The sequence below is a fragment of the Diprion similis genome, chromosome 3 (assembly GCF_021155765.1).
Source record: "Diprion similis isolate iyDipSimi1 chromosome 3, iyDipSimi1.1, whole genome shotgun sequence".
Classification (NCBI taxonomy): domain Eukaryota; kingdom Metazoa; phylum Arthropoda; class Insecta; order Hymenoptera; family Diprionidae; genus Diprion; species Diprion similis.
Genome location: NC_060107.1, coordinates 14,750,285 through 14,773,930, shown reverse-complemented (window position 1 = coordinate 14,773,930; position 23,646 = coordinate 14,750,285). Strand labels below are relative to the sequence as shown.

Below are 23,646 nucleotides of genomic sequence, written 5' to 3'. Positions count from 1 at the left end.
AATTGTTTTTGAATTATGTAAACTTCATTGGGGGGGCGAATGGTAAAAAATTCGTCTGAGCCCTAAATAAGGACCACCCTTATGTATGCGTGGGTGCGTGTGTGCGTGTGTGTGTATGGGTGTATGGGTGTATCTACCCTACTAAATATTCATTTGTAAATAGTTATTAGATAATAGATTCGGGTTTAGCGAGTTATTGGCTGCGATACAAGTTGTAGCGACGCTTCCAAGACTGATCAATAATAAACTTTTCTCATTACCATGCCTTCAATACTTTCGCCAATAATCAATACTTTTTTTTTACTTCAAAAAAATTTAACGTCTCTTCCGCCAATCGGAGATGAAGAAAAATTTCCGAAGCAAAGACAAAGTTTAAAAATGAAAGTAATTTGGATCGAGAATTTTTTATTGTGATAATAATTTTTGAGAAATGAGAAATATGCATGTATATTATACGTGTTTTTCCAACACCACAACATAGATAGGAATTTATAGATAACGCTCAATTTTTTAATTTTTACTCAATCATCAGGTTCTGTGTGTGTTAGAAATTATTAAAGAAAAAGTGTAAGTGATATGTTTTATAATTCATAAGTTATATTGTATTATGTTAAAATGATAATAAATAAAGTACCTTTTTTTAAATACTGCCCTCTTCATTTTTAGTGTGTTTTTAAAATCGAATGTTCCAAGGAGAAAAAATAAGTATATGTCCGCTACAATACCTATATATTATAGAAAAAAGAAAAAACTTTGTCATTAATGCCGTTTTAGAAAAAAAAAAAACTCAAAATTATACAAAAATATAGACACGCGCAGATGTAGTCTTTATAATACGTAATACAAAATAATATAAAAGTAGATTAATTATTAACGATTATCATTACAAATTTATTACATATTTATATAGGTAATATATTTTTTCCTTATTTGTTACTAATGCATAATATATTTATATGTATATACATATACCAGCGTACATTGAAAACAATACGTGTCAAATTAAATTCAACCCAATGTTTAATTACATAATAAGATTTTAATAAAATATTTTTATCACTAGATAGGGGTTAAGTTTGAGAAAAAGTGACTGATCCGAGTATTTATATTAACATCTACAAACAGTGGGTTTTCATATAATTATAACGCGGTAGTAACTCCAGCTAAGAACAAGAATATGACATTATATGTATAGGAATATAGCATATGCATACGTACGTAATAAGTCTAATTTGTGATCAATTATCGGATCTGACAGGTAGTAGATTTTTTGACTGGTATGTATGTACCCATAAACTAATTTAATATTTTATTTTACTCACAATCAGATGTAATCTTAGGTGGGCAGGCTTCTGCTATTCCGACCGAGATTTATGACGAGCTGAGAAGAACGTACAGAGAAAAAATGTTTCATCGCATGTCATAAAAGGGAGAGAAATAGAAAAAATGAAGATAATTTTAGAGATTTGCAACACACTCACCATATTCGTATTAATATGAAAATTCACGGTCAGGCAGAAGAACTGGAGCTATCAAAGACCAGACATAGAGTCCAAGACACAGCCAAGACGAAATTATCTTCACCCACATCGATGCCGCGTTTGCGTTTAACAGAGACAGGTCTGAATTAGGCCTGTGAGAGAAATAAGTCGTGTAAATAAGAAACATTATGTTTCGTTTTCTTTTTCATCACCTTACAAACCAATTGAATTACTGGTAGTACTATTGAGTATGATGAAAATCTTTTGTCCTCAACACTATTTTTTCTTTATAAAATGGTATCTCTCTTGGTCAGCTTGATAACCATATAACGCTGTGTATTTCAAACTTATTTAATCGTTTTCGAGATCTCATTGTGAAAGAAAACGAGGAATGGCCATTTTTGATGCGCAATAATTTCAGTGCTAAGTTCTGTGAATTTCAGATTTTTCCATCAGTTATTTGCGAAATCATGCACGAGTTTGTCAGATCTTTCTAAAATCCTACTTCTCGAGTACTATTAGAGGGTCAAAAACGTAAATATTTGTTGAAATTAAAAAAATCATTTTTCACCGAAACCAATACTCCTTGTAAGTCACTATAGGTGATGCTGAGTATAAAGGTCACCCTTCCTCACCTTTACTTGTTTCATGAGAAAGGCGACACCTAGCGACGAGCAGAGAAACTGCACTGCGCCAGATTTCTCGACAAGGTTTGCTTAAATCGAAATGACTTTTGTTCGAAACAAAATAACGTGATCATTGTCAATCGTACTTACTTGTACCAGTTGGTGAGAGTCATCATGACGTAAAGAGTTGACAGGGCGAACATGAAGTGGAAGAAACTCCAGTTATAGGCAACGCTGTCGTCTTCGTTGTCCCATACTTTGGCTTCTCCCCCCTCTTCGTGATCTCCAGAAGGACTTTCTACTGGAACATAATCTGGTCACAATTACTACGAAGTATAGAATCAGTAACAAGTAAAACCCCTTTGTTCTCAAATTTGTCGCAGTGAATTTATACATCATACATACTTTTTTTGCGCAACTATCATTCTTGCGAATTTGCTACTTTATCGATTTAAATAAAATCAATTCTAATATAAAAAAATCTTCGATGCAAAAAAAAAAATGTCTGACAAACACAAGAAACAAGAACCACATGACATATTCGACTATCCAACACACAAATGATCATTTAATAACAGTGAATTGATCACTCGCCGTTTTACAGCATCAAACAAATGTTCATATCCCTGCGCCAAGGATGCATAATGGTGTTACAACTGGAAATTTCCATGTTGAATTTTGAAAATATTATTTTATAATGATAGCAAACTATTCAAGCCGTTATGTGACTCAAAAATATTGGCGAAACTATATCTATGATTAGAAAACTACTGAAGGCAGGCACACCCGAACAACAGATTATACATATAATAGCACAGAAGTGATAATAGAACCAGTAATAGCACTACTAATAATAGTAACAATAATATGAGGAACCCAAAACTACGATTACGATTAATTGCAATATAATTCAAGCATCCAAGCTATTTAAGATAAGCAGAGGTGAATGAGCAAATAATAATGAAATGTAAATGACAATGTTTCTAATTTTAAGCCCCACTTTGGCAAATTAAACCAACAACTTCGAACTGTGTATGTGTGTGCGTACCTTCATTGCCGACTAGAGATTGGTCTCTTTGATTCCAAACTGCATAGAAGAGAGAAAAAAAAATGAGATTCAATTTACGGTTCAGAATGTCGAACGAATCTAACATAACATATTATGAATAACAAAGCTCAGATTTTGCAATTCAAATCACTTCTGGTTGTTGTTAAATCTGTTCTAGAAGTAAAGAAGCTAGGTAACTATCAAACAATTATGGAAGTTTTAATATGCACAGTGTACCATTTTAAACGAGTCATTAGAATATCTCTAAAACTAAAACAAAACCGGATTTGGACGAGTCTTTTTCCTATTTTAGTACTTCACCAGAAGTGCGACGTAGTGAAGTGACACAATGCAACTCTCAGCCATTAACGAAAAAAAAATTCGGCAACGTTATGGTGCTTTCAGCCGAGGCCAATTAGCCTCGGAAAGCGAAGGTTTACACTCATTTGAAGACTGGCTTTATCAGAAATAAAATTCAACATTTTACGCACAACATTTGACTGCAGTAATGGCTGAGAGTTGCGACGTGTCACTTCACCACGTCGCACTTTTGGTGAAGTACTAAAATAGGAAAAAAACTCGTCCAAATCCGGTTCCCGGCTCTGGCAGTCTCCTCTTTTAAGTGCGGTACACAAAAATGTTGAAATGAAAATTCTTTGTTTTTAAGTAAAGGTATCTATCCAATCAGAGAAGTTGATGTAATTATAGATGGTGCGACATTTGGTAACCAATTTCAAAAACGGATACCGATTTTTATCGAAGTTAGACTATCAAGAAGACGACTGCACACGTTCTTGAATTTAGCCATTTTTACGATTTTTCGTTGAGTTACAATACTTTGAATTTTCATAGTCGCTCAAGTTTGCACCGCATTTGTGATGTCTTCGTATTATTCAAATGTGGCGAAACCTTGAGCGACGACGAAATTTTAAAGCACTGCGATTCGGCTAATACTAACTCAAATTACAAAATTCGAAAACGCCTAAATTTGGCTTGTTAATAACTACAAGTTTTAGTCAGGTAAAAAAAAAAAACGGATGATTGAATATTCTCATCATTCTAAATTTTGTTATAACTTCGACACATAATTGTAATCTCCAATAGAAACACGCGTAATTTTTTGACCCTGAATATATCTCACCGAACCTAAGTAAGCTGTTCAACTTTGAACTTTAGAGGCACCTTTAAAACGATCTGAAAACATTACAAAGATTTTAAGATTCTACCAAAACAGCATTCTTCGTTTTTCAAAGTTTTTCTAATATTTTCTTATATTCTCTGTAATATCTTTTGATTTTTCTGAGCATCTGTAGAAATGAGGCAAAATAAATTGTGTCGTAACGGCAATAAATAATTTTTCACTTCCAAGACAATGGAGATACCATTTCCTCCAAGGTTTCAGAAGTTTTGTAATTTCACATGGACATTTTTGCAATATTTTGAAATTTCTAAAAGTGACTCGAAAATTCTAAGTTTACTACTTTCTCACTTCGGAACGGTAGTGATATGAAGCAAAAAATATAGGTGGTTCTGTTTTAAGAGTACTACCACATACTGAAGTTACGAGAAAATTTGGGAATGGTGACTGTGCAAGGCTATGTAAAACCACATGGTATTCCCCATATACGCTATCGAAAATCCATAAAAAGTGTCTACTGAAATTCGGAAACAAAACTCCTAGTGAAATTCGGGTTTTCCAAGCTTTTTCAGGATGTAGACACAATGTTAATGATGTTCTCAGTAGTTATCATCCATAATTCTGCGATTCGACAAGGTTTTTTCGAATTTGATAAACACTGTACGCTTCTTTGAAATGTTATTCTTAGAATAGGTATCCTTAAAGAACAGGAAACGGGTAATGAAACGGGGATAATATGATAACATAATGAAAGAGGGATCTTTGAGAAAATGCAGCATGAATTAGTAGATTTATTAAGTAACAGGCTTGATACTTACCAGCACCGTTATCTTTGGCCATTACATTCCCAGACATGGTGAGCTTTGATGATTTTGAAGCGGTGCGAAGTGAACTGTACAGAACGCAACACATCCATATCACCAAGCTGATGATACTTTCCTTATCGAGCTTCGCATCTTTCGAACTAAACCGATAATTGCATTCAGAATCTGTGAATGATTTTCTTCATTTAGTACCGTCGACACATCCAGATATTATATATTGATTCTAGGTAATCGAATCTACCTGGGCTGTTTGAAATTCCGCTCCATGTGAGATAAATTACATAAAGACTGACGATGGAAGATTGAAGAAGACCGCTGTTAGGCAGTTTATCTTGAACACTTGGTAGGATGGAAACGGCACTAACTATGACGCACAGTATCAAGTTGAACGATATGAAAAACTTGTTCAGATCACAGCCACCAGGCTGAAACAAATAAATAGCAGGATAATCATCTAATTCAAGTTGCCTCTATGAATTTAACGATCTGTAAAAGGACTCACGATTGTGAAATAAACGAATAGCAAAGCAGCTCCGGTTATTACGCCTGCGTAAGACAGAAAAGTGGATCCCAACAGTGCAGCATACCTAAAAAATGTCTTTCTGTTATGGAGCAGTGGAACTTCGAAAGGTTAAATATTTCGAAACTTCGGTAATTACAACGCAACGGAAACGAAAACATGTGACTTAAACTCACCATCCCTTAGATTCAGTTTCGTGATAATTTGAGACCCAAGCATCTGCCCAAGAATGAGCAAAATCGACAATTAGAATCAGCTGGATAATGATAAATAGAAATCCACCGATCATTCCAAAGTACATCCAAGTTATTCCAAACGATCCTTCTGGGATGAAGAAGGCGCCTATGATCCCACCGATTACAAGGAGGTACTTGATAGCCCAAAAACTGAAACAAAAATACGTCTTAAAGTATCTGTGGTAAACACTTTGTTGAAATTTTGGGATGTGGAGTTGTCATGAAAACTTGGGGATAAATCAATAGTTAGGCAGAGAAAAAAAAAATTTAACAAAAATTTTCAGCAATGTTTTTTAGGCCAATGATAGTGAATACAAATGAAGCAACATATCTACGATATTCTTCTGGCTGGCCTGGTTGATTCATCCTTAAACCGAGCTATTACTACATACCCGTTTTGAATCGCGGCTCTTGGATCTTTGGAACTTTTAACCCTAATCATGATGAGAGACATCAGAAGGAAAAAGAGTGTGAGAATGAAACACATCCTGTAGACGGCAAGAAAGCCAACAACGTCTTTGCAGTCGAATTTGAAATCGGATGGAACATAGGATGAGCTGTTGGAGCAGAACGGAACCTGAAAATGATGAAAAAAAATTAAACCAAGTACTTATTTATTTGTTCTAGATAAATTAAAATTTGAAAGAAAAAAAAAAACAATTTCACTACAGATTACCTTTGTCAGAGCTGATTGGAGTCCCGGAGAAAGTGTGATGCAGGCTGCGATCGTACCCAATAACAGCATTAGAGCATACATGATGCGAGTGCTGGTGCTGTTCCGGCATGTTGGACACTGCGAGCAGCAAAAGCTGCATGCTGTGCTGCCGCAAAGGCAGGCGAGCTAAAATAGAGGTAAATAATAATTATGTGTACATCGATGGAATTATTTATTTATTCGTCAATTCACAATATGTAAAACATGTGACCGGAAGTACAAAAATAATACAAATAACTGTCAAATCCGTGCACGCAAAATCTGTTTATACTTTCACATTGAATTTATAATAAATGGGCACAGCTTTATATAGTCGTTATAATAATAAAAAAAATGAAAGAACAACTTTTATAGAACAAGCTGACTTTGTTATTGATTTAATAAAAATAGAGATAAGAGATAATAATAATAATAATAATAATACTGATAATAATAGTGATAAGGAATAAGTGAGGTAGCTTCTTGCTATTTTTTTTGTCTTCAAATATTATAAATTTCCCCCCTGCAGCAGAGGATTAAATTTGACAAAGGAAAGTTGAAAAAATGCAGCGACATATACCTATTATCGTTATTATTATCTTTGCTGATGTTATTATTAATATCAATATATTTAATTATTTATTTTTTTCACCTCAGCAATCCGAAATTATTCCGACATAATTGAAATTTATCAATGAGTTTGGGATACAAACGTTAAAAGAAATGACGTTTATATCTAGTGGACAACCAGATCAATGGGTCATAAATGTTCGAAATTATATTACATTGTCAGAGAAATTTTGAATCCATTTTTCTTTCACATAGAATCCTCATGTGTCATGACAAAATATCATATGAGTGGCTAAATAGAATTCTTGGTAATCAACATGATCCTATTGTTATCCTGAGTCATCAGGTTAAGGAAAAAAATATCACATGACAAATCGAAACGCATAACAACATTCTTACCTGCGCTGTTGAGCACACAAGACCCATTTTCGACTTTCACAAACACTCTTATGCCTTGGGATTATTAATTTTCACTGTCCCAAGACAAGATTTAAGGCAATCGCACAATTTCACGACAATTTCAGACGGTCGATATCGAATGTCACAAAATCAGTGTCAGACATGTATTCTGCATAAACTTTTCGGATTATATTCCTCGCTGTTACTAGATGGCGCAAGTATGCGACAATTGAACATCATTAGGATATTGAGGCTGCGTTCACTAAAATCACTGACATATTAAGATGCGTTCCAAAATTAGCTTCCAGTGCCTCAGTCCTTAGAGCATATACTGTATAGAGCAAGCCTGGTGGCGGAAAAAGTGTGCCCGAGCCGGCGAAAAAAGGAGACATAGTAAGACGAGTATTTCTCTCTTTATACGGCAAGAGTGTACTTATCGTAATTGAGTGCCCCAAGCACTGCGGTGATATTGTAATCCGAAGAACATATCTTACACATGCAAATGCAGTAGTGGGCCAAGTTATTGGTACGAGTCATTCATATCAATTTAACGTATTTTTAAATGTAATAATCTAATTTGCAAATGTGCGCTGAGAAAATCGTAATATTTATAAGTAATTAAAATGTATGTAAAAATATATGTATGTAGCACTATATATTTTAACATATACCGTAAAAACTTCTAAATATGTTAAACTTTAAAACTTAAACAGTAATAGATATAAGTAGTTAAAATATATATATATCTATACATGTGGTAGCCATTCAAGCATCGTGGGTACTCATCCCTTCAGCCCTGAGTTCAGAGCGTATGGGTGGCGCAGGAGCCGATGCGTACCGTACGCAGACCAAATCACTTCTGAAGCTATTGGACTGATAACAGTTCGTTTTTATTATCATCAGACAGCTAGCGCCATCTGTCAACCCGTGATGGTTTGCCGAACCAATTTAGTATATAGCCGTATATTCGTAACGAGGGCACGGCTATATTACACCGTGAATGAGGGTATGTGACAGTGCTTGAGGCTTCTTGTCTCACTATGTATATATCTTAAATCATCTTTTATCTCTTTTGCGCTGCTAAGTTCGTGAGGAGCTTTGCAAGAGCTTTGCTTCTGTCCTAGGGAGTTTTTAGGGCTGCTAGTTAGTTTTGGAACGCACAGTACCGTCAATGTCAATTATCTTTGTTACACTGTCGAGTTGATGGAAGGCTCTGTTTTTGATTGGTTATTGTGTGCCCACTGATCTCTGCCAGAACTTACTTCCTGGCCAAATACTCGAATCGGATTGTCTGCACTGATCTCTACTATACACTTGTCTGCAGCGCTGCGGCCATCTTAAATCGAATTGAAACTGATTGGCTATGCGCTTTAGCAATTTTCATATAGAGATTAGTGGATTAGCTGCGTGTGGCAGCCATCTTGTGCCGGATTGCGGCTAATAGGCTTCGCACATTGGCCACGCTATGTAGTGAATCTCATTGGATACATCTGTTGTATTTCCATTGTAATTCTAATACCGGAACAACTTCACAAGCTAGTACGGCTACTGATAAGTGATTCACACCAGTCACATTTCACCACGTATTTTGACTAGTAGTACACAGTAATTGTAAACTCGAAAATGTCCACGCAGAAGACGAACCTTCGATACTGCAGTTTGTTATATTTCACGATTTCATGCATTGTTCTACTACACGCACAAAATGTATATGGTAAATATATTTACTATTTTTACTCACCGTTAAATTTCGTTCAAGCACCTCGATGGGAGGTTTGAATCTAGATAAGAGGCAAACGTCATGACACCAAAAACACATTTTATCAAATGAATGTTATGAATGAATACCTTCTTAAATTTCAGATATTGCTGGTAGGATTCGTTTCTGTAATATTACGAAAACCTTTGAAAGTTTCTTCGAAATTGTATGAAAAACTCCAAGAAAATTTTTGTGGATCGTGACTTCAGAGTGGTTTAGAATTTCAACAAAGTTTTGTCTAGTACCTAATTCAGGAAAAATTTCAAATATAATATAATGCCAAAAAACCTTTTCGGAAAAATTAAATTCTAGCGTAGACATGATTTACAAATTGTGAAGTAAACTGATAAAATCAGGAGATACCCAGAAAGATTATTATTTTTTGGAAAAAGTCTGATGTTGCAACATCGACGACAAATGTTTTGCAAGGGGGTGTCGGATCATCAAATTTTTCAGACTATAGAGTGCTGCCACTGACCCCTTGTAATCCAGAACTTTTTGAAATATATTACTTTGTAATCCAACAAATTATGAAAATGTTGAAATAAAATCGATACTACGCATACATAATTGGCATGTCGGATTAGAAAGAGGCTGAATTACCGAGGGTCTACTGTATATCACTAAGAAATTCTAAAACACTCTGTGAATTGGAACTTTTCAGAATGAACCCCTTGATGAAATTAGTCTGAAATATTGAAACTCTTAGTCTTTCAGCAAAATTTTCAACCCCAAAAATTTTGTGAATTTACTTAAACATAACATATTTCACATTCAATCATTATTTCAGCAAAGGGAACAAATTACGTGACCTGTGGATCAGTATTGAAACTTCTGAACATTGGCTCTAATGTCAGACTACATTCACATAGTATAAAGTATGGAACTGGAAGCGGTCAGCAATCGGTTACAGCAACAGAAATTCAGGAAGATGGTAATTCACATTGGCTCGTAAAAGCTGAAACTGGAAAGCAATGTGTCCGAGGGTAATAATCCATATTCATTATCCAAAAAGGGCTTAGCACAAGACTGAGTATAATTTTGACTGGTTTAAAGCACGTTTTTAAATTTCGTAATTCATATATTTAAAACAGAAAACCAATAAAATGTGGAGACATAGTGAGACTGGAGCATCTAGCAACAAAGAAAAACTTGCATTCGCATCACTTCAGTTCACCTTTGAGTGGTAACCAGGAAATATCAGCATATGGCGATGAAAAAGGCGAAGGGGACACAGGGGACGACTGGCTAGTAGTTTGCCAGAGCCAATTCTGGGAAAGGGATAATCCAATAATGCTGAAGCATATTGACACGAATGTGTGAGTTTGGTGAAAGGGAAATAGAGCGACAACCTAAAACAGTCTCGAAACTGAACATGTGAATTTAATATGAATCAATTTTATGCTTCAGGTACTTGTCAAGCAGCGAAAGAACTTACGGCAATCCAATAACTGGCCAAGTTGAAGTCGTTGGAATGTACACACCGATGGGCGACAACTCAAATTGGAAATCAATGGAAGGTCTTTTCATACACCCCAGCGACTTCAAGGCGCAACATACCTATCAACATACGGAACTCTAGACTTGATTACACAAATTAATTACAGGCATTATTTATTTTATACCGCTGTAACAAATAAAGAGAAAAACCACGAGGAAACTGAATGAATCGGATAAACAATCTTTTTTTTTTTTTTTTTTTTTGCAAAACTTTACGTATCCGGTATACTTACAGTTCTTAGGATACACATTCAAAGGAACAAATTAAAACTAAACGAATATACATATTATATACATCAGGGGAAAGGGAAAGAATGTTATTTAATTTAGCTATAATATTCTTTCAAGTTACAAGTTCGAGTTAAAAAAAAATGTAGATACCCAAATCCATAAGGAAAGTATCAGACTTTCAGATTAGGGATTCTACTAAAATTTTTGGGGCTCTTTTTGACCGAAAATATGAAGCTCCTCATGTATAATTTCATGTAATGGGCCTTCATCTCCTTGACTTACAATATATCATGTCATTGAAAATTCGTAGGTACTTTTGCTCTAAAAATAATATGGCTATGTACATTGCAATCTTCACTGAAGAACAATGAAAATTAATATTTAACGCGAAAATATTGCACAGAGTTTGTTCGTTACGAGATTTTATGCATCAATTTATTTATATAATCAATAATTAATTATAACCAAAGTGAAGAGAGATTTATTACACGAAGCTATGTATAAAACTTATACTTTCGGAGAAAACTTTTGGGGATTTACGTTCTTTTTCTCAAATTTCAAGACACCATTTTTCGATGTTACGACGATTCGACAGTGAAAAATAAATTTTTTCACACATGCGGAATGATAATCATAGACAGAATGAGAAATTATTACATTTCTTTCCATATGCCTGTTTCCTGTAATTTTTTGACTCTGGAAAAGCCGTTGAGTGGAAAGAGGAAATTCCAGAGACCATAGCTCCCGAATATTTCGATAATATCGTATTTTTTTATGGAATGAGGATAATAGCGTTGCCGACCAGTTAGACAGGCGTGAAATTTCCACAACCCGAATATCAGGCAGATGGATGAGACAGCAAAGAGTAAATCAAACAGCATTACTAAGACTACGCAGGATTCCTGGCCGTACAATAAAAATCGCGAGAGAGCAAACGGAAAGGAAAAATGCAAGATAAGTTGGAAGACACCCGAATTATCTCCGAAAAAATGGTCCAGATGATCGTACAAGTAGTAACCGATAACTATTAAGGAGTAAATGGAGGCGAGTGAAGTGTAGAGACAAATTAGAATGAAGTTGCCCATATTCTGACGCAGTATGCAGCCGCCAATCAAAAAACAATGGTGATCGCGATAGTGAGAGCATTTTTTGCAGTGATCGCAATGTCGGGTAGGGCGAGAAGTGTACTGAATACATTTTTCACAGTACCAAAACTTGTCGTTTTTGTTTGTCAGTGGTTTAATTGTGGAAACGCGACAAACCGTGGACGAATCCTCGGCCTGGACCTGAACCGCGAATGAATCGCTCCGAGCCGTTAAATTCGAGTTCGAGGCGATTGTGACGGTTGTCCGACTGATTCTGTTTATCGAAAACCAATTTGCGTAAACCTGAGCGCAAAGAAATATGAAAATCGGTGATACTTCTTCGCTTATCGTTAATGTTGAGGCGACGACCAATAAGCTGAATATCAAACTGAAGACTGGACAGAATCTGGCGACTATCAGAATAAGTTTATTCTGCATAATTGATTTTACGGCAAGGTGGCGGATTTGAACGGCATTCCTGGACTCCCGCGCTTTTTCGTAACGGCCGTTTTCCGTTAGAAAACAGGGCTGCAAACTGCTACGACGCCATGTTGGATAAAATATCTGTAAAAGCGATCACGATTTTGGTATAAGAATTGGGAGCCGTATTAAGTATAACAAATGATGAATTGTCGACTCGGATAATCTTAAACCGGTATTTATCGGAGATGAGTTTACCTGCCGTGGTGCGAAAAAGCAAGGATACTGAAGTCAGCTTGTCAGGTACGACCGAGGGAACGGAGCCGTCTTGACATCAGAGGCAATCGGCCCGTCTACGTTCAGTTGCGATCCCGTGAAATAAATTCCGTGCAACGGTCATTCACGTATTTTCGCCACTCGTTCGGCGGTCGGGGGGCATATACAAAGCGAAATAAAACAAACACACCAACAAATGAACAATTGTATATGTATATACACGTATATATCACGGAATGACACGTGGTCGAAAGCTCTAAGTCATCGTTTCGTTGTTATCCGTTATTTACGATCATTATTCATCAAAATAATCGTTCGATGATTACGAAACGGTACTTCTGTCCCTTTGTGCCTGGCATTGGACTAGAAAATTTCTCTCGACTATAATGTACAGAAATACTTCCATAAGTTCAACAATCTAGTAGAAACTTTTGAATAATTACAAAACATCGATTTTTCAACAAATTTTTCGCATTGGCATATTTTTTCATTCGCCAGGATAGCCCGAAAATTCCCCCACAAAAATATAGTCCAAGATTATACTACAAGTTATACTAAGTACATGTAATAAAAAAGAAATTCACATGATTACAAAGCATGCTAAAGGAATATTTCTGTGACAACTGAGACATTAGTTCTTCGAAATATCCCTTGCGCATGTGGCATTCATATATTTTAGAATGAAAATCAATTTTCTTCATTTACCAACAAGGAGTGTTTCGCTGGAGCAAAAGTTGACAGCGTCATTTCATAGGAGGTTTACGAGAGATTTCTTGACAAATAATTTTACTTTGGTCAGGTCATTTCTAACGTTTTCTAAGATTTCATATGATTTTGTAAGATTACAAAGAGATTTCTGTAATCGTAAATCATTTTTGAGGACTACCAATGATTATTAATGCAGATTTTTTTTAACATTGCTAATTTCAGTGTGATTTAAGAGATTACGAAATGATTTCTAATGATATTGACATCACGATCTCTTGTGCAAAACACAATTTGAATTTCAATGTCTTGGCTACAAATAATGTAGACAGATTATTTTTAGAATAATGAAGAGAAAAATTCTTTGAAACATTCCTTGCGCATGTGAATATCTATACTTCTAGATAAAAGTCAATTTTTTATTACGACTATGAAAACGCAAAAAAATCACATATTTTATGCTTACGCACCTTTGGAATAATCCTTGCACGTGTACGCCTGTAAATTTCAAACAATATATCTATTATTTGTTTTTACATATCTCATCTATCAACAAATAAGGAATATACAAACGATATTAATTAATTTCCAGCTTGCAGTGTTTGCGGCCAGCAACATGACACGACTGCATGTCCGTTTTTACTGGATCTTCATCGTGTAAGGAGGGACCTATATTCTCTTTTTTGCTCTATATCTGAACTGACCAATATGAAAACACAAGAAAGAAAATGTCCGCACAAATCAATCATTTCTAACTAGTATTTGTTTTTGGGTTTTTCTTCCGGTCAGGTTAAGGATGCACCAGTTTTGTCGAGGGCGAGACAGACGCTGCCCGAAAATCTGGAAATCACCAAAATGGCCGACGGTTTGATGACCGTCACAACAAGGGTCGAACTGCCCAGAGGAACAACGTTCGGACCACTCTACGCTAAAAGAATATGGACAATGAATCCATTGACCCATTTTCCAATCAGAGTATTTGGCAAATCTACCTCTGAAACATATCATCTGGATTATTCAAACGAGAACAGCTCAAATTGGATGTGCTTTGTTGGGCCGGCGTCAAACGCCAAGGAACAAAATCTGATCTGCTATCAAGTAAGCTTCTGAAATACTTTCAGCCTTCGTTTACACTTGGGTCATACATTCATCTTTCCCCCTCAACCTTTTCAGGTGGAACAGGATATTTTTTACACCGCGATGCGTACGATAGCCCCAGGAGAAGAGCTGAGAGTTTGGTACGCGCCTTATTACGCACTCCAGATGAAGATGCCAGTATTCAATGCTGACTTTGCTAATGTCAGCGCTACTATACCGGATTCAGAAATCCAGCAAGTGATAAAGACAGAGAAAAATGGGGAACAAATTGGGTTGCTAAGTGGGTACAGTTGAGATTTGAGGGAAAGTAAAACAATGCAAACAGCGTGGTAATAATTAATGATAATCCGTCTGAATTATCACCAGAAAAAGATGTCGCTCAGGAATTGGCTGAGAAATTGCCTGCACAGCATCTCGGAGCTAGGGATGATAAAGCAACGTGGAACTGCAGAATTTGTTCAACTGTTATCTGCTCTGTCGTCGCTTATGCCAAGCATTTAATGGAGCACTATAAGCCGTTGATTGGTGTTTATTGTAATATATGTAACAAGAAGTGTAACAATGTGACGGTAAATTGTTAAAATTTATGATATCTGTTATGCACTCAGCTTTTAACTTGCGAGTAGTTTAAAAAAAATTGAAATCACCTACGGGAGATAAGCTTGTAAAAAATTTAAACTATAGAAGATTCTGTTTTACGTCTAATCACAGGCCTTGGAACGTCACAAAAGTTCCAAACACCCGGAGGAATCATCCAACGACAGTGTAGTTGGAATACCGACGTCCGAGAGTCAACAGCAACAAAATGCACAAGTAAGTAAAAACTTAAAGATTGTCAAATATTTAGTTATGATCCTGTTCAGTTTGTCGAAGAAAAATAAAACACTAGGTCGAGATTTTAGAAGCATCTAAAAAAAAATTTCACGATTTATAAAACGTCATTAATTTCTTGGTCATCGAGTTATTGTTAATTTTCAGACTATCTTCCTGAATATAAGTGATTCTGAAGGGCAGACATCGGAAGCGATGAAAGATATATTGGAGAAATTCAAAGCCGGAAAAGCGATAACAGAGAGCAGTTTGTTGGCAACTTCAACGCCGAATGATAAAGATTCTCATCACTCAGATCTACCAATTTTAGATACGAATTCTATAAACGTGAACGATTTGCTCCAGAATAATGGTTCACTGATAGAGAATTCTTCTCTTAAATCGATCCTTGAGAATCAATGTCTAAACATGAATTTAGGACTGAACACAATGACTGACTCTATGCTTTCCGTGGAGAATATTTCAGCCTCGGATTCGGTGAAGTTCAATGTCGAAGAGCTGGCCTCAGAGCTTTTAGATATTGTCCCTGATGTCGACAACATTAACAAGAGAATTGACAACCTTGAGTGTGATATATGCGACAAGAAATTCGAAAAGGTTGACTACTTATATCGTCACTTGCGCAAACACACTGGGGAATTCATATGCCCTGCTTGTCTACTGGTGAGTAGATAAAAGATAGCTAAAAAATATGTTTAACGAAACAAGAACAGGTACCAAAGACTTATTCCTGAATATATATTTACATTTATCATATTTTTTATATTCTATTATATTTATCATTCTTTTTTTCATCAAGAATCTGGTGAGCAGATTTTAAAAAAATAGGATACAATCATAAGGTTCAATGTTTCGAGATAAAATTTTGCTTGAAACTTTGTGCACGTTGCTTTTTCACTGTAAAGTACCTTCTCTTAAAGTTTGGAAGCACAATCTGAACAACCTTGAAGATTATTTGATATTAATTTTCGTTGAATCGCAGGTATTTGCCAGAAAAGAGAATTTGCTGTCACACACGTGTTTTTCTCAAAAATTGGACTACCATTACGAGTGTCCATATTGCCAGAAACCTTTCATGTTGAAAAAGTACTTAAGGAGACATATGGTCAAGCACACAGGTATGCACAATCAAAAATATTTACTCCTGTTCCAGAGTTTCATTTTTTAACCGAATGTGCACTTTTGCATTGCAGCTTGGAATAACTGCAAGTGGTGCCACTCTCCGTTTTCATCGCAGGCGGAACTTGAGGCGCACAAATGTTTGACGCCAAAGCACGAGTGCCTACAATGCAGCAAACGGTTTGTGCACAGAGCTCACTTGAATCGGCACCTGAAGCTGCACGAGAACCCGAAACCAGCGGCAAAACGGGTGAGAAAAAAACCCCCGGAGAAACCTGTTATATGCGAGAAGTGTGGCGATGTTTTTAAAACTCCGTACAGCTTGAAGCAGCACCTCAGTTCGCACGGTGAGCAGTGAAAAAAGTTTCGCTCTAGTCGAATTCAATGTGATAAGAGTCATATTCAATATGGTCATCTTTCAGGGGAGAGAACTTACGAATGTGACATTTGCCAGCGAAGATTTCATCGCATCGGCGTCCTGAAAGAGCACAAAGCAATTCATCAGGCAGCCCAAATACCATGTAACATTTGCGGGAAGAAATTGAAAAGCAAAAAGGCTCTGGACATTCATATGCTTTTGCACGGGAACAAGAAATACCAATGCGACAAGTGCGATAAAGTGAGTTTGCCGATGTGGTTGAGATGCTCGAACCTTGCAATAAAATGGTTTCATATACCTTTGAACCCTTTGTTTCAGAGTTTCTTTCAAAAGTGCAACTACCAAAAGCATCATACCAAATTTCACAGCGAAAAAACACCGTACAAATGCTCTCTCTGCTCTCTACAGTTCGCAAACAAGCTCAAATACAACAAGCACATTGAAAGCCACACTAAGCCTGCCCAATTCATGTGCGCAACATGTCCTAAGTCCTTCCACAAGGTGAGGTGATACACAATGTTGCCCAAAACAAACTGAAAATTGAGACAATGTTAATGTAGTGTACTGTAAAATTTGGAAAAGTTTTTCCCTATGCTTTCCGGGAAAATGAGTCAAACTTGAACCGATTTTTTAAAGGGGGGTTTTAAAGGTCATCCCTTTGTGATTGGTTTTGGAGATAACTTTTAACAGCTGCCATTGATACGAGAAGGTACTCAAATAACTATCAATTGTACGACTGAAAATACTAATTAATTTTAAGTTTATTTCAGGCTCTGAATTTTGAGTAATAGCCCGTAAATTTTTTACTGTATTATGAAACAGATAGTTTCGAGTAAAATGAATGCACTTGAACAATTATAGATCACTTCCAAAATTTCAGAGCTGAAAATGAAGACAGAACTAGTATCTTTTAGCTATATTGGTTATGAGCTACTCTTCCCGTATCAAAAGCTGCTACTCAAAGTTGGCCTTAAAATCAAAGTGCAGAGCCAGGTTGTCTGGTGTGAACGTCGAAACACCGCCCATATCATTTGTGAGGAATTTAACCATTTCTAAATCCACTTTTATGATCTGCAGGAATGTCAGTTGAAACGTCACACGCAGACGAGTCACAGCGGAATTGTTTATCGTTGTCCCTATTGCCAAATGGCATTCAGACATAGACACAGCGTGCGAAGGCATTTTGAACGCCAGCACAATGCTTTGAAAGAGGACTGGGACAAGCCGGGATTTCTTAATCAGTTAACGGAAAAAGCTCCCGTTGAACCAATTAATCAAGCACAGATTGATGATAACAAATTTTTGGTGAATTACGAAGATGTGAATAATAAGGATTTTGGAGACACGGATAATGCACAAGGTAATTTCTTATTCATTTCAATTGAATGGATCGATAAAAATCGATGTGTGATCAATTGTCATCCCACAATATCTGTAGAACGAATGAACGGATTGCGATGATATCAGTCTCAAACAACGCGGTTCTCGTAATTTAGAACTGATTAGATTTTGGATTCGAGTCAATCCAGTAGTTTTCGGTGAATACAACCAAGAGAAAAAAACATCTTATTTAGAGAATAATGTGTTCCGAGCTCATAACGCATCCGAGCGGCAAGCGTAGTCTGGTGCATCAAAGTCAGCCGGATCTCAAAATTTATTTTCCGAATTTCAGATGGAGCTATGCTGCTGTCTGTCGCGGGAATAGACGATACTACATTTTTACAGACGCCTCAAACTGATAGTGTGGTGCAACTTAACCCGGAAGGTGAAGTGAATTGCAATTCAATGAATGGTGAGACAAATTTGTGTATTGTGTTTGCAATTGAGATTACTTTAATCCTTTAAGTGGGGAAACTATCATTTTTTTTATTTTTTTTTAAATTCGACAAGTTCTAAGCATTGTAACAAGGGCTTCCAGCACCAAAGTTCATTAGTAAATTTTAATTACGTATCTGCAGTAACTTAAAAAAAAAAAACAGAATTTTTCAAAACTGCTGTTATTCAATTAATTTGATTTGAAAATATATTATTTTTTTCATCTAATTGTAAGACGGCTTAAAGCAGTTTCAGCTAGCAAGGTTTATAAACAATATCGCAATCTTAGGTCACGAAATTCTGCTGCAAGTAGCAGGCATCGAACAGCCAGGATCTATGGCGAATTCAGATTTGTCCCTGACTGAGGTGCCGCAACTGAGTATTAGCGAGTCGGACGCTCGTCTGGCGGAATCTGTACTTGGTAATGCCTATATATTTGGGGAGGACGGTGGTGATATTATGTTCTACGTATTAGATAACGCGCCAACAATTTCCGAATATTAGTGATTAGTCTGCTTCATCTACCTTGTTATTAAAAATTATTAGCATAATTGAACCTGTTTACGATAACGTTTAAGCAATATTTAAGCAAAAAGGAAAGTTTAATCAACCTCAACATTTCCTGGCGGAAAAATATTTCTGCAAGTTTCTAAAGGAATATCTTAAAAATTTCGCCAAATTATTTATAAATTCTAACGAACTCCTCTGGAAAGAGGAGTAAAATCACCCATTAATTAAACAGAAAATCAAAACAGAAGCCCTATCAAAGCTTTGAAATCATCTTCACTATGGACATTTAAAAAACGTCAAACTCCTGACAGGGTGTCCAGCGACCGGGAATTTTTGAAAAACCAGGAATTACATGGGAATTTCAAAGTGCCCTTGAAAATGAGGGAAATATACGGGAGATTCATATTTTTTCATCGAATTGAACTTGCGTTAAATATCGACCTAGTTTTAATAATGAGAACCCTGCTCGACTCATTTCACATTAAGGTGGTGTCCTGATCGATTTCGACATTGTCGTATATATATCCAAATATCGAAGTTAACATATCTGAAACGCAAGAATGACTTAACAGCCCCATTTTATATGCAATTCTGAACAAAAAAACTCGACACTTTTTCATTTGACGCAGAAATAAAAAAAAATGGCACAGATTCTACGAAATTGCAACACTAACTTCATAGAATTCATTCCATTTGATTATTTCTGCATCAAATGAAAATGCATTAAAGTGTTTCTGTTCTGAATTGTGGATAGAATGGGGCTGTAGTGTCTGCCAAAAAAAAATAAAAAATTATAATTACCGTGCATATATCATTCAAGATGATGAAAACAAATTCTGTGAAAGTTTGAGTTTAATGTTTTATTAAAAAACACTTGATAAACTTTACGAAAAATATGATGTTTTATGTTTTTGAGCCATTATTTCATGATGAAATATGAAAAAAATTGTGGAAGTCATTGTATACCATTTTAGGTTGAACTTTAACCTTGAATAACTTTTAAACGAGTCGACTTGACCAAAAATCACATCAGACCTTTTTTGTAGATCGTTCAATTTCATACAAAAATATGTATTGATTTTTACAACTCGCTCATTCGTTAGAACGCAATAAAATTCCCGTGTTATTCAAATGGGAAATTAAAAATTGCGATGAGGCACCTCTTAATATCAATATGAGTTCAAATTTTCATAGAATTTGGTTTTCATTATCTTGAACGATATTTTCACGGTAACTAAAGAAAAATAAAATTTTCTTTTCTTTGCCCACCGTAATGGGGCTGTTAAGCTCTTTATAGAATTTGAGATACGTGGACTTCGATATTTGGATATGTTATGTACGTCAACGTCGAAATCGACTAGGGCACCACCTTACGCAGGGCATAGGAATGTGCAATCCTTTTTTCCGGAAAATTCCACTGATTCGGAAATTTATGTTCATCGAGTATCATTTGTACTTACAAATTACTATTTGGAACAACTAATATTCAGTGATTATGCAACTCAAAATAATGTTATGAATATTCGGGAATTTTTATAAAATGATGCTGGACACCCTGTTCTGAAAAAAGTATCGGATCAGCCATTTACAAAGTTATATGTAATAGGCTTTAGCCAAGTTGACCATAATGTTATTCTATTTCTGCATTTTTCTCGAAGTACTCAAAGTGAACATACGGCAGTTTTATAATGAACCACAAGGACTGCCATAGTCTGTGATATTAGCTACATAAATACTTTTAGTATAAGTTATGTATTCTATGTATATTGTATGTGTAACGTATGCAAGCAACGATTTTATAAATCTAATACATATTACCGAAATTCATTCTACTATTTTGAATTTTCATCGTAACTAATTGATTATTATTTGCAGTTTAAAATGCAAATGCCAAGTTTATATTTCTATTATGATAGCAATAATCGCGTTGTTCTTAATTTCAATCAATTTTTCAAGAATAATCTTAAAATAATTAATTTTATTCATTAAACGAGAGAATTGGTTTATAACATTAATTAATCATATTTTTACACTAATCAAAATTTTTTGAAAAGTGAAAATCTATAATTTATATGCTTTACAGCGTTTCTGTCGTTTGGTAGAAAAAATATGATTTTTAATTACCAAAATGACTTTATGTAAATATAAATTCGATACCAATTTTTTTTACGGTGTCCTATTTTCGTGGTAAATCCACTGCAAGAGCTCAAAACATATGGTAATAATTGTTTCAGTCAAAAGTTGGTTCGTTACGATTACGTTGACAAAAATGATTATAAAAAATAAATAAATGAATGATATGATCCGAAAATTTCTGACACGCGTCGACCTGAAAGAAATTTATAGCACAACGTACTCGTGACAACTTTCGTACAAAATATTATTGTCCGGTAAACCTCGTAGCCACTTTTGTATCAATCGCAATAAATGTATCAGAATGAGACATTCTTAGTATATGTACAATACTAAGCATGTACATATATGTAAGTACATTTAAAGAGTGCCTGTTCAAATAGCTGGTATGCATATACCTATGTATGTATGCATAGATACATACACATGTATAAAATAAATACTTGAACTCTAAAATAGACATATATATATATATTATACACGTAAAAGGTAAAAAAAAATATGTAGCAAGTAAAAAATGCGTAAGACTGATGTTACTGTGATACATGTTGTGAAAGTACATGTAGATAGAGAAACAGAGGAAAATAACAGAGATATTATTATTATGCAAAATACCATAAGAATATATTAAAAAAATATTATCATCCCACTTTTATCTTACTTATGTATACATATACTAGGCTGTACGGGTACCAGAATTCTTCGGATCGGTCGGTCCGGAAAAATTCTATTAGTTAATCGGGTCGGGTTCCCGTGATTTTCGGGATTCCCTAAAATTCCCGGATCCCCCAATGAAAGATGATATACTTTTAACTGAAAATATTAATGTCATTTAGATGCACTATTTACTGTTAATATTTAGTATTTGTCCAATATTATGAATATTAGGTAAGTTAAGTTACTCATGTTTCTGCTTTCCCTACTATTCTGGGATTGCTAAAAAAACCCGATCAAATAGAAACCCGTCCCAAACCCGAACTTTTTTCCCGAGATTTCGGGAACCCACGCATCCCTAATATATATTATATACATGATTGGTACTTGTTATGTTGTGTTATTCAAGACAGCCTTTATGCCGGGAGTTAATAAATGATAAATATAAAATAATGTTTGTACGTATAGACTATGTCTATATTTTACTCTTTTTATCTACTATGTTCTTCCTGTTCTATCAAGTATCTGTATTTGTCTGAATTGGGACTTAGGCAAATCTGCACGACGTACTTGACGACCGGTGCTTAGCGCATTACGATTGATAGTACGATAGTAACAATATTATGTAGTCTAGGAGATTGAAGGTGGTCCGGAAAAAGCGGTTAAAAATCTGTAGAATACAAGAGGTGTTGACTTGATACATAAAATTTTCCAAATATTTGTCAACACAGGTTTTGAGAAAATTAAACTCAAAATTAACGTGATATATGTATACGGGCTCTTACGAAAAAGGGGTGATGAAGAATCGTTCTGATAAATTCAAAACGACTAATTTTATTTTAACGGTCATAGTTGAACAAAAGACTATTTAAAATGCATAGCCTACGTTCACGATGTTCTTTTCGTGTAAAATTTGAGACACTTATATACGTCTACATCCTTTACCGTAGTGATAAAAATAAAGAAATCCAAATCTCGACGTAAAGAGAAAAAACTTCGACAACCATGCGATAAAAATATTCATTTCAACATGAAAATACATATTCTGTGTTTGTTTGTTTGTTTGTTTGTTTGTTTGTTTGTTTGTTTGTTTGTTTGTTTGTTTGTGTTTTTTTTTTTTTTTTTTTTTTTTTTTTTTTTTTTTTTTTGTCTACGGATTTTTTCTTCGTAACTAATTTGCAAAAAAGGGGAAAAAAACTAGAATCAGTTTTGGGTTGTTTTACATTATACTATAATTTATAATATTAGTGCTACGAGTACAAGACTACATACAATATTAATTATTGTATAATAGAATAGAATAGCATAACATATAAACGGGATTTTTGATTAGCGTCGAATTTTGTAAATTACAGACAGATTTTTATAGTAGCAATTACGTGTAATAACCACATGTGGGGAGGTTTACAACACACGTTAGGTCTCATTTTGTTCAAATTTTCAAATCACCCATTAATATAACTTTCTATTATGGCACAAGGAATTATTTGATAGAAAAAAAAAAAATCAAAAAAAAAAAAACACAAAACGAAAATCGATATTGGACAGAAAAAAAACGTGAAAGGCTTTTAAGGGGAGGGACTTCGGTGAAATTT

The 23,646-nt window shown here is 35.1% G+C and overlaps 3 protein-coding genes, 1 long non-coding RNA gene and 1 pseudogene across 9 annotated transcripts; 3 read left to right on the top strand and 2 right to left on the bottom strand.

Annotated features, from left to right (window-relative positions):
- The first annotated feature begins 945 nt into the window (after window positions 1-945).
- LOC124404548 lies at window positions 946-22,516 on the top strand. The gene is made up of 2 exons (XR_006929016.1): window positions 946-976; window positions 22,078-22,516. It is a non-coding gene; the product is annotated as an uncharacterized LOC124404548 (long non-coding RNA).
- Window positions 1,161-7,706, bottom strand: LOC124404535 (probable serine incorporator). Of its 6 annotated transcripts, none has more exons than XM_046878742.1 (11): window positions 7,537-7,706; window positions 6,550-6,714; window positions 6,266-6,450; window positions 5,814-6,023; window positions 5,620-5,704; window positions 5,359-5,542; window positions 5,112-5,282; window positions 3,156-3,194; window positions 2,258-2,420; window positions 1,482-1,633; window positions 1,161-1,381 (listed from the first exon to the last, which is right to left on the bottom strand). In XM_046878742.1, exons 1-10 carry the CDS (start codon window positions 7,561-7,563, stop codon window positions 1,492-1,494), a joined length of 1,371 nt encoding a protein of 456 aa, XP_046734698.1. In that variant the 5' UTR covers window positions 7,564-7,706; the 3' UTR covers window positions 1,161-1,381; window positions 1,482-1,491. The 6 variants fall into 6 exon arrangements, with proteins under 6 accessions (XP_046734698.1, XP_046734699.1, XP_046734700.1 ...); XM_046878743.1 differs by having other exon boundaries at window positions 2,258-2,408; XM_046878744.1 differs by having other exon boundaries at window positions 2,258-2,405; window positions 7,537-7,705.
- On the top strand, window positions 9,052-10,960 carry LOC124404544 (stromal cell-derived factor 2). Its single transcript, XM_046878763.1, has 4 exons — window positions 9,052-9,250; window positions 10,086-10,281; window positions 10,390-10,614; window positions 10,706-10,960. The coding sequence occupies exons 1-4, from the start codon at window positions 9,160-9,162 to the stop codon at window positions 10,875-10,877; spliced, it is 684 nt and encodes a 227-aa protein (XP_046734719.1). The 5' UTR covers window positions 9,052-9,159; the 3' UTR covers window positions 10,878-10,960.
- Window positions 11,078-12,989, bottom strand: LOC124404537 (annotated as a pseudogene).
- LOC124404529 (zinc finger protein 470-like) lies at window positions 12,682-19,572 on the top strand. Its single transcript, XM_046878736.1, has 14 exons — window positions 12,682-12,834; window positions 14,105-14,169; window positions 14,302-14,610; window positions 14,686-14,890; window positions 14,977-15,179; window positions 15,322-15,423; window positions 15,589-16,104; window positions 16,424-16,559; window positions 16,635-16,907; window positions 16,983-17,179; window positions 17,258-17,440; window positions 18,017-18,299; window positions 18,612-18,731; window positions 19,044-19,572. The coding sequence occupies exons 1-14, from the start codon at window positions 12,780-12,782 to the stop codon at window positions 19,256-19,258; spliced, it is 2,862 nt and encodes a 953-aa protein (XP_046734692.1). The 5' UTR covers window positions 12,682-12,779; the 3' UTR covers window positions 19,259-19,572.
- Window positions 22,517-23,646: the final 1,130 nt, after the last annotated feature.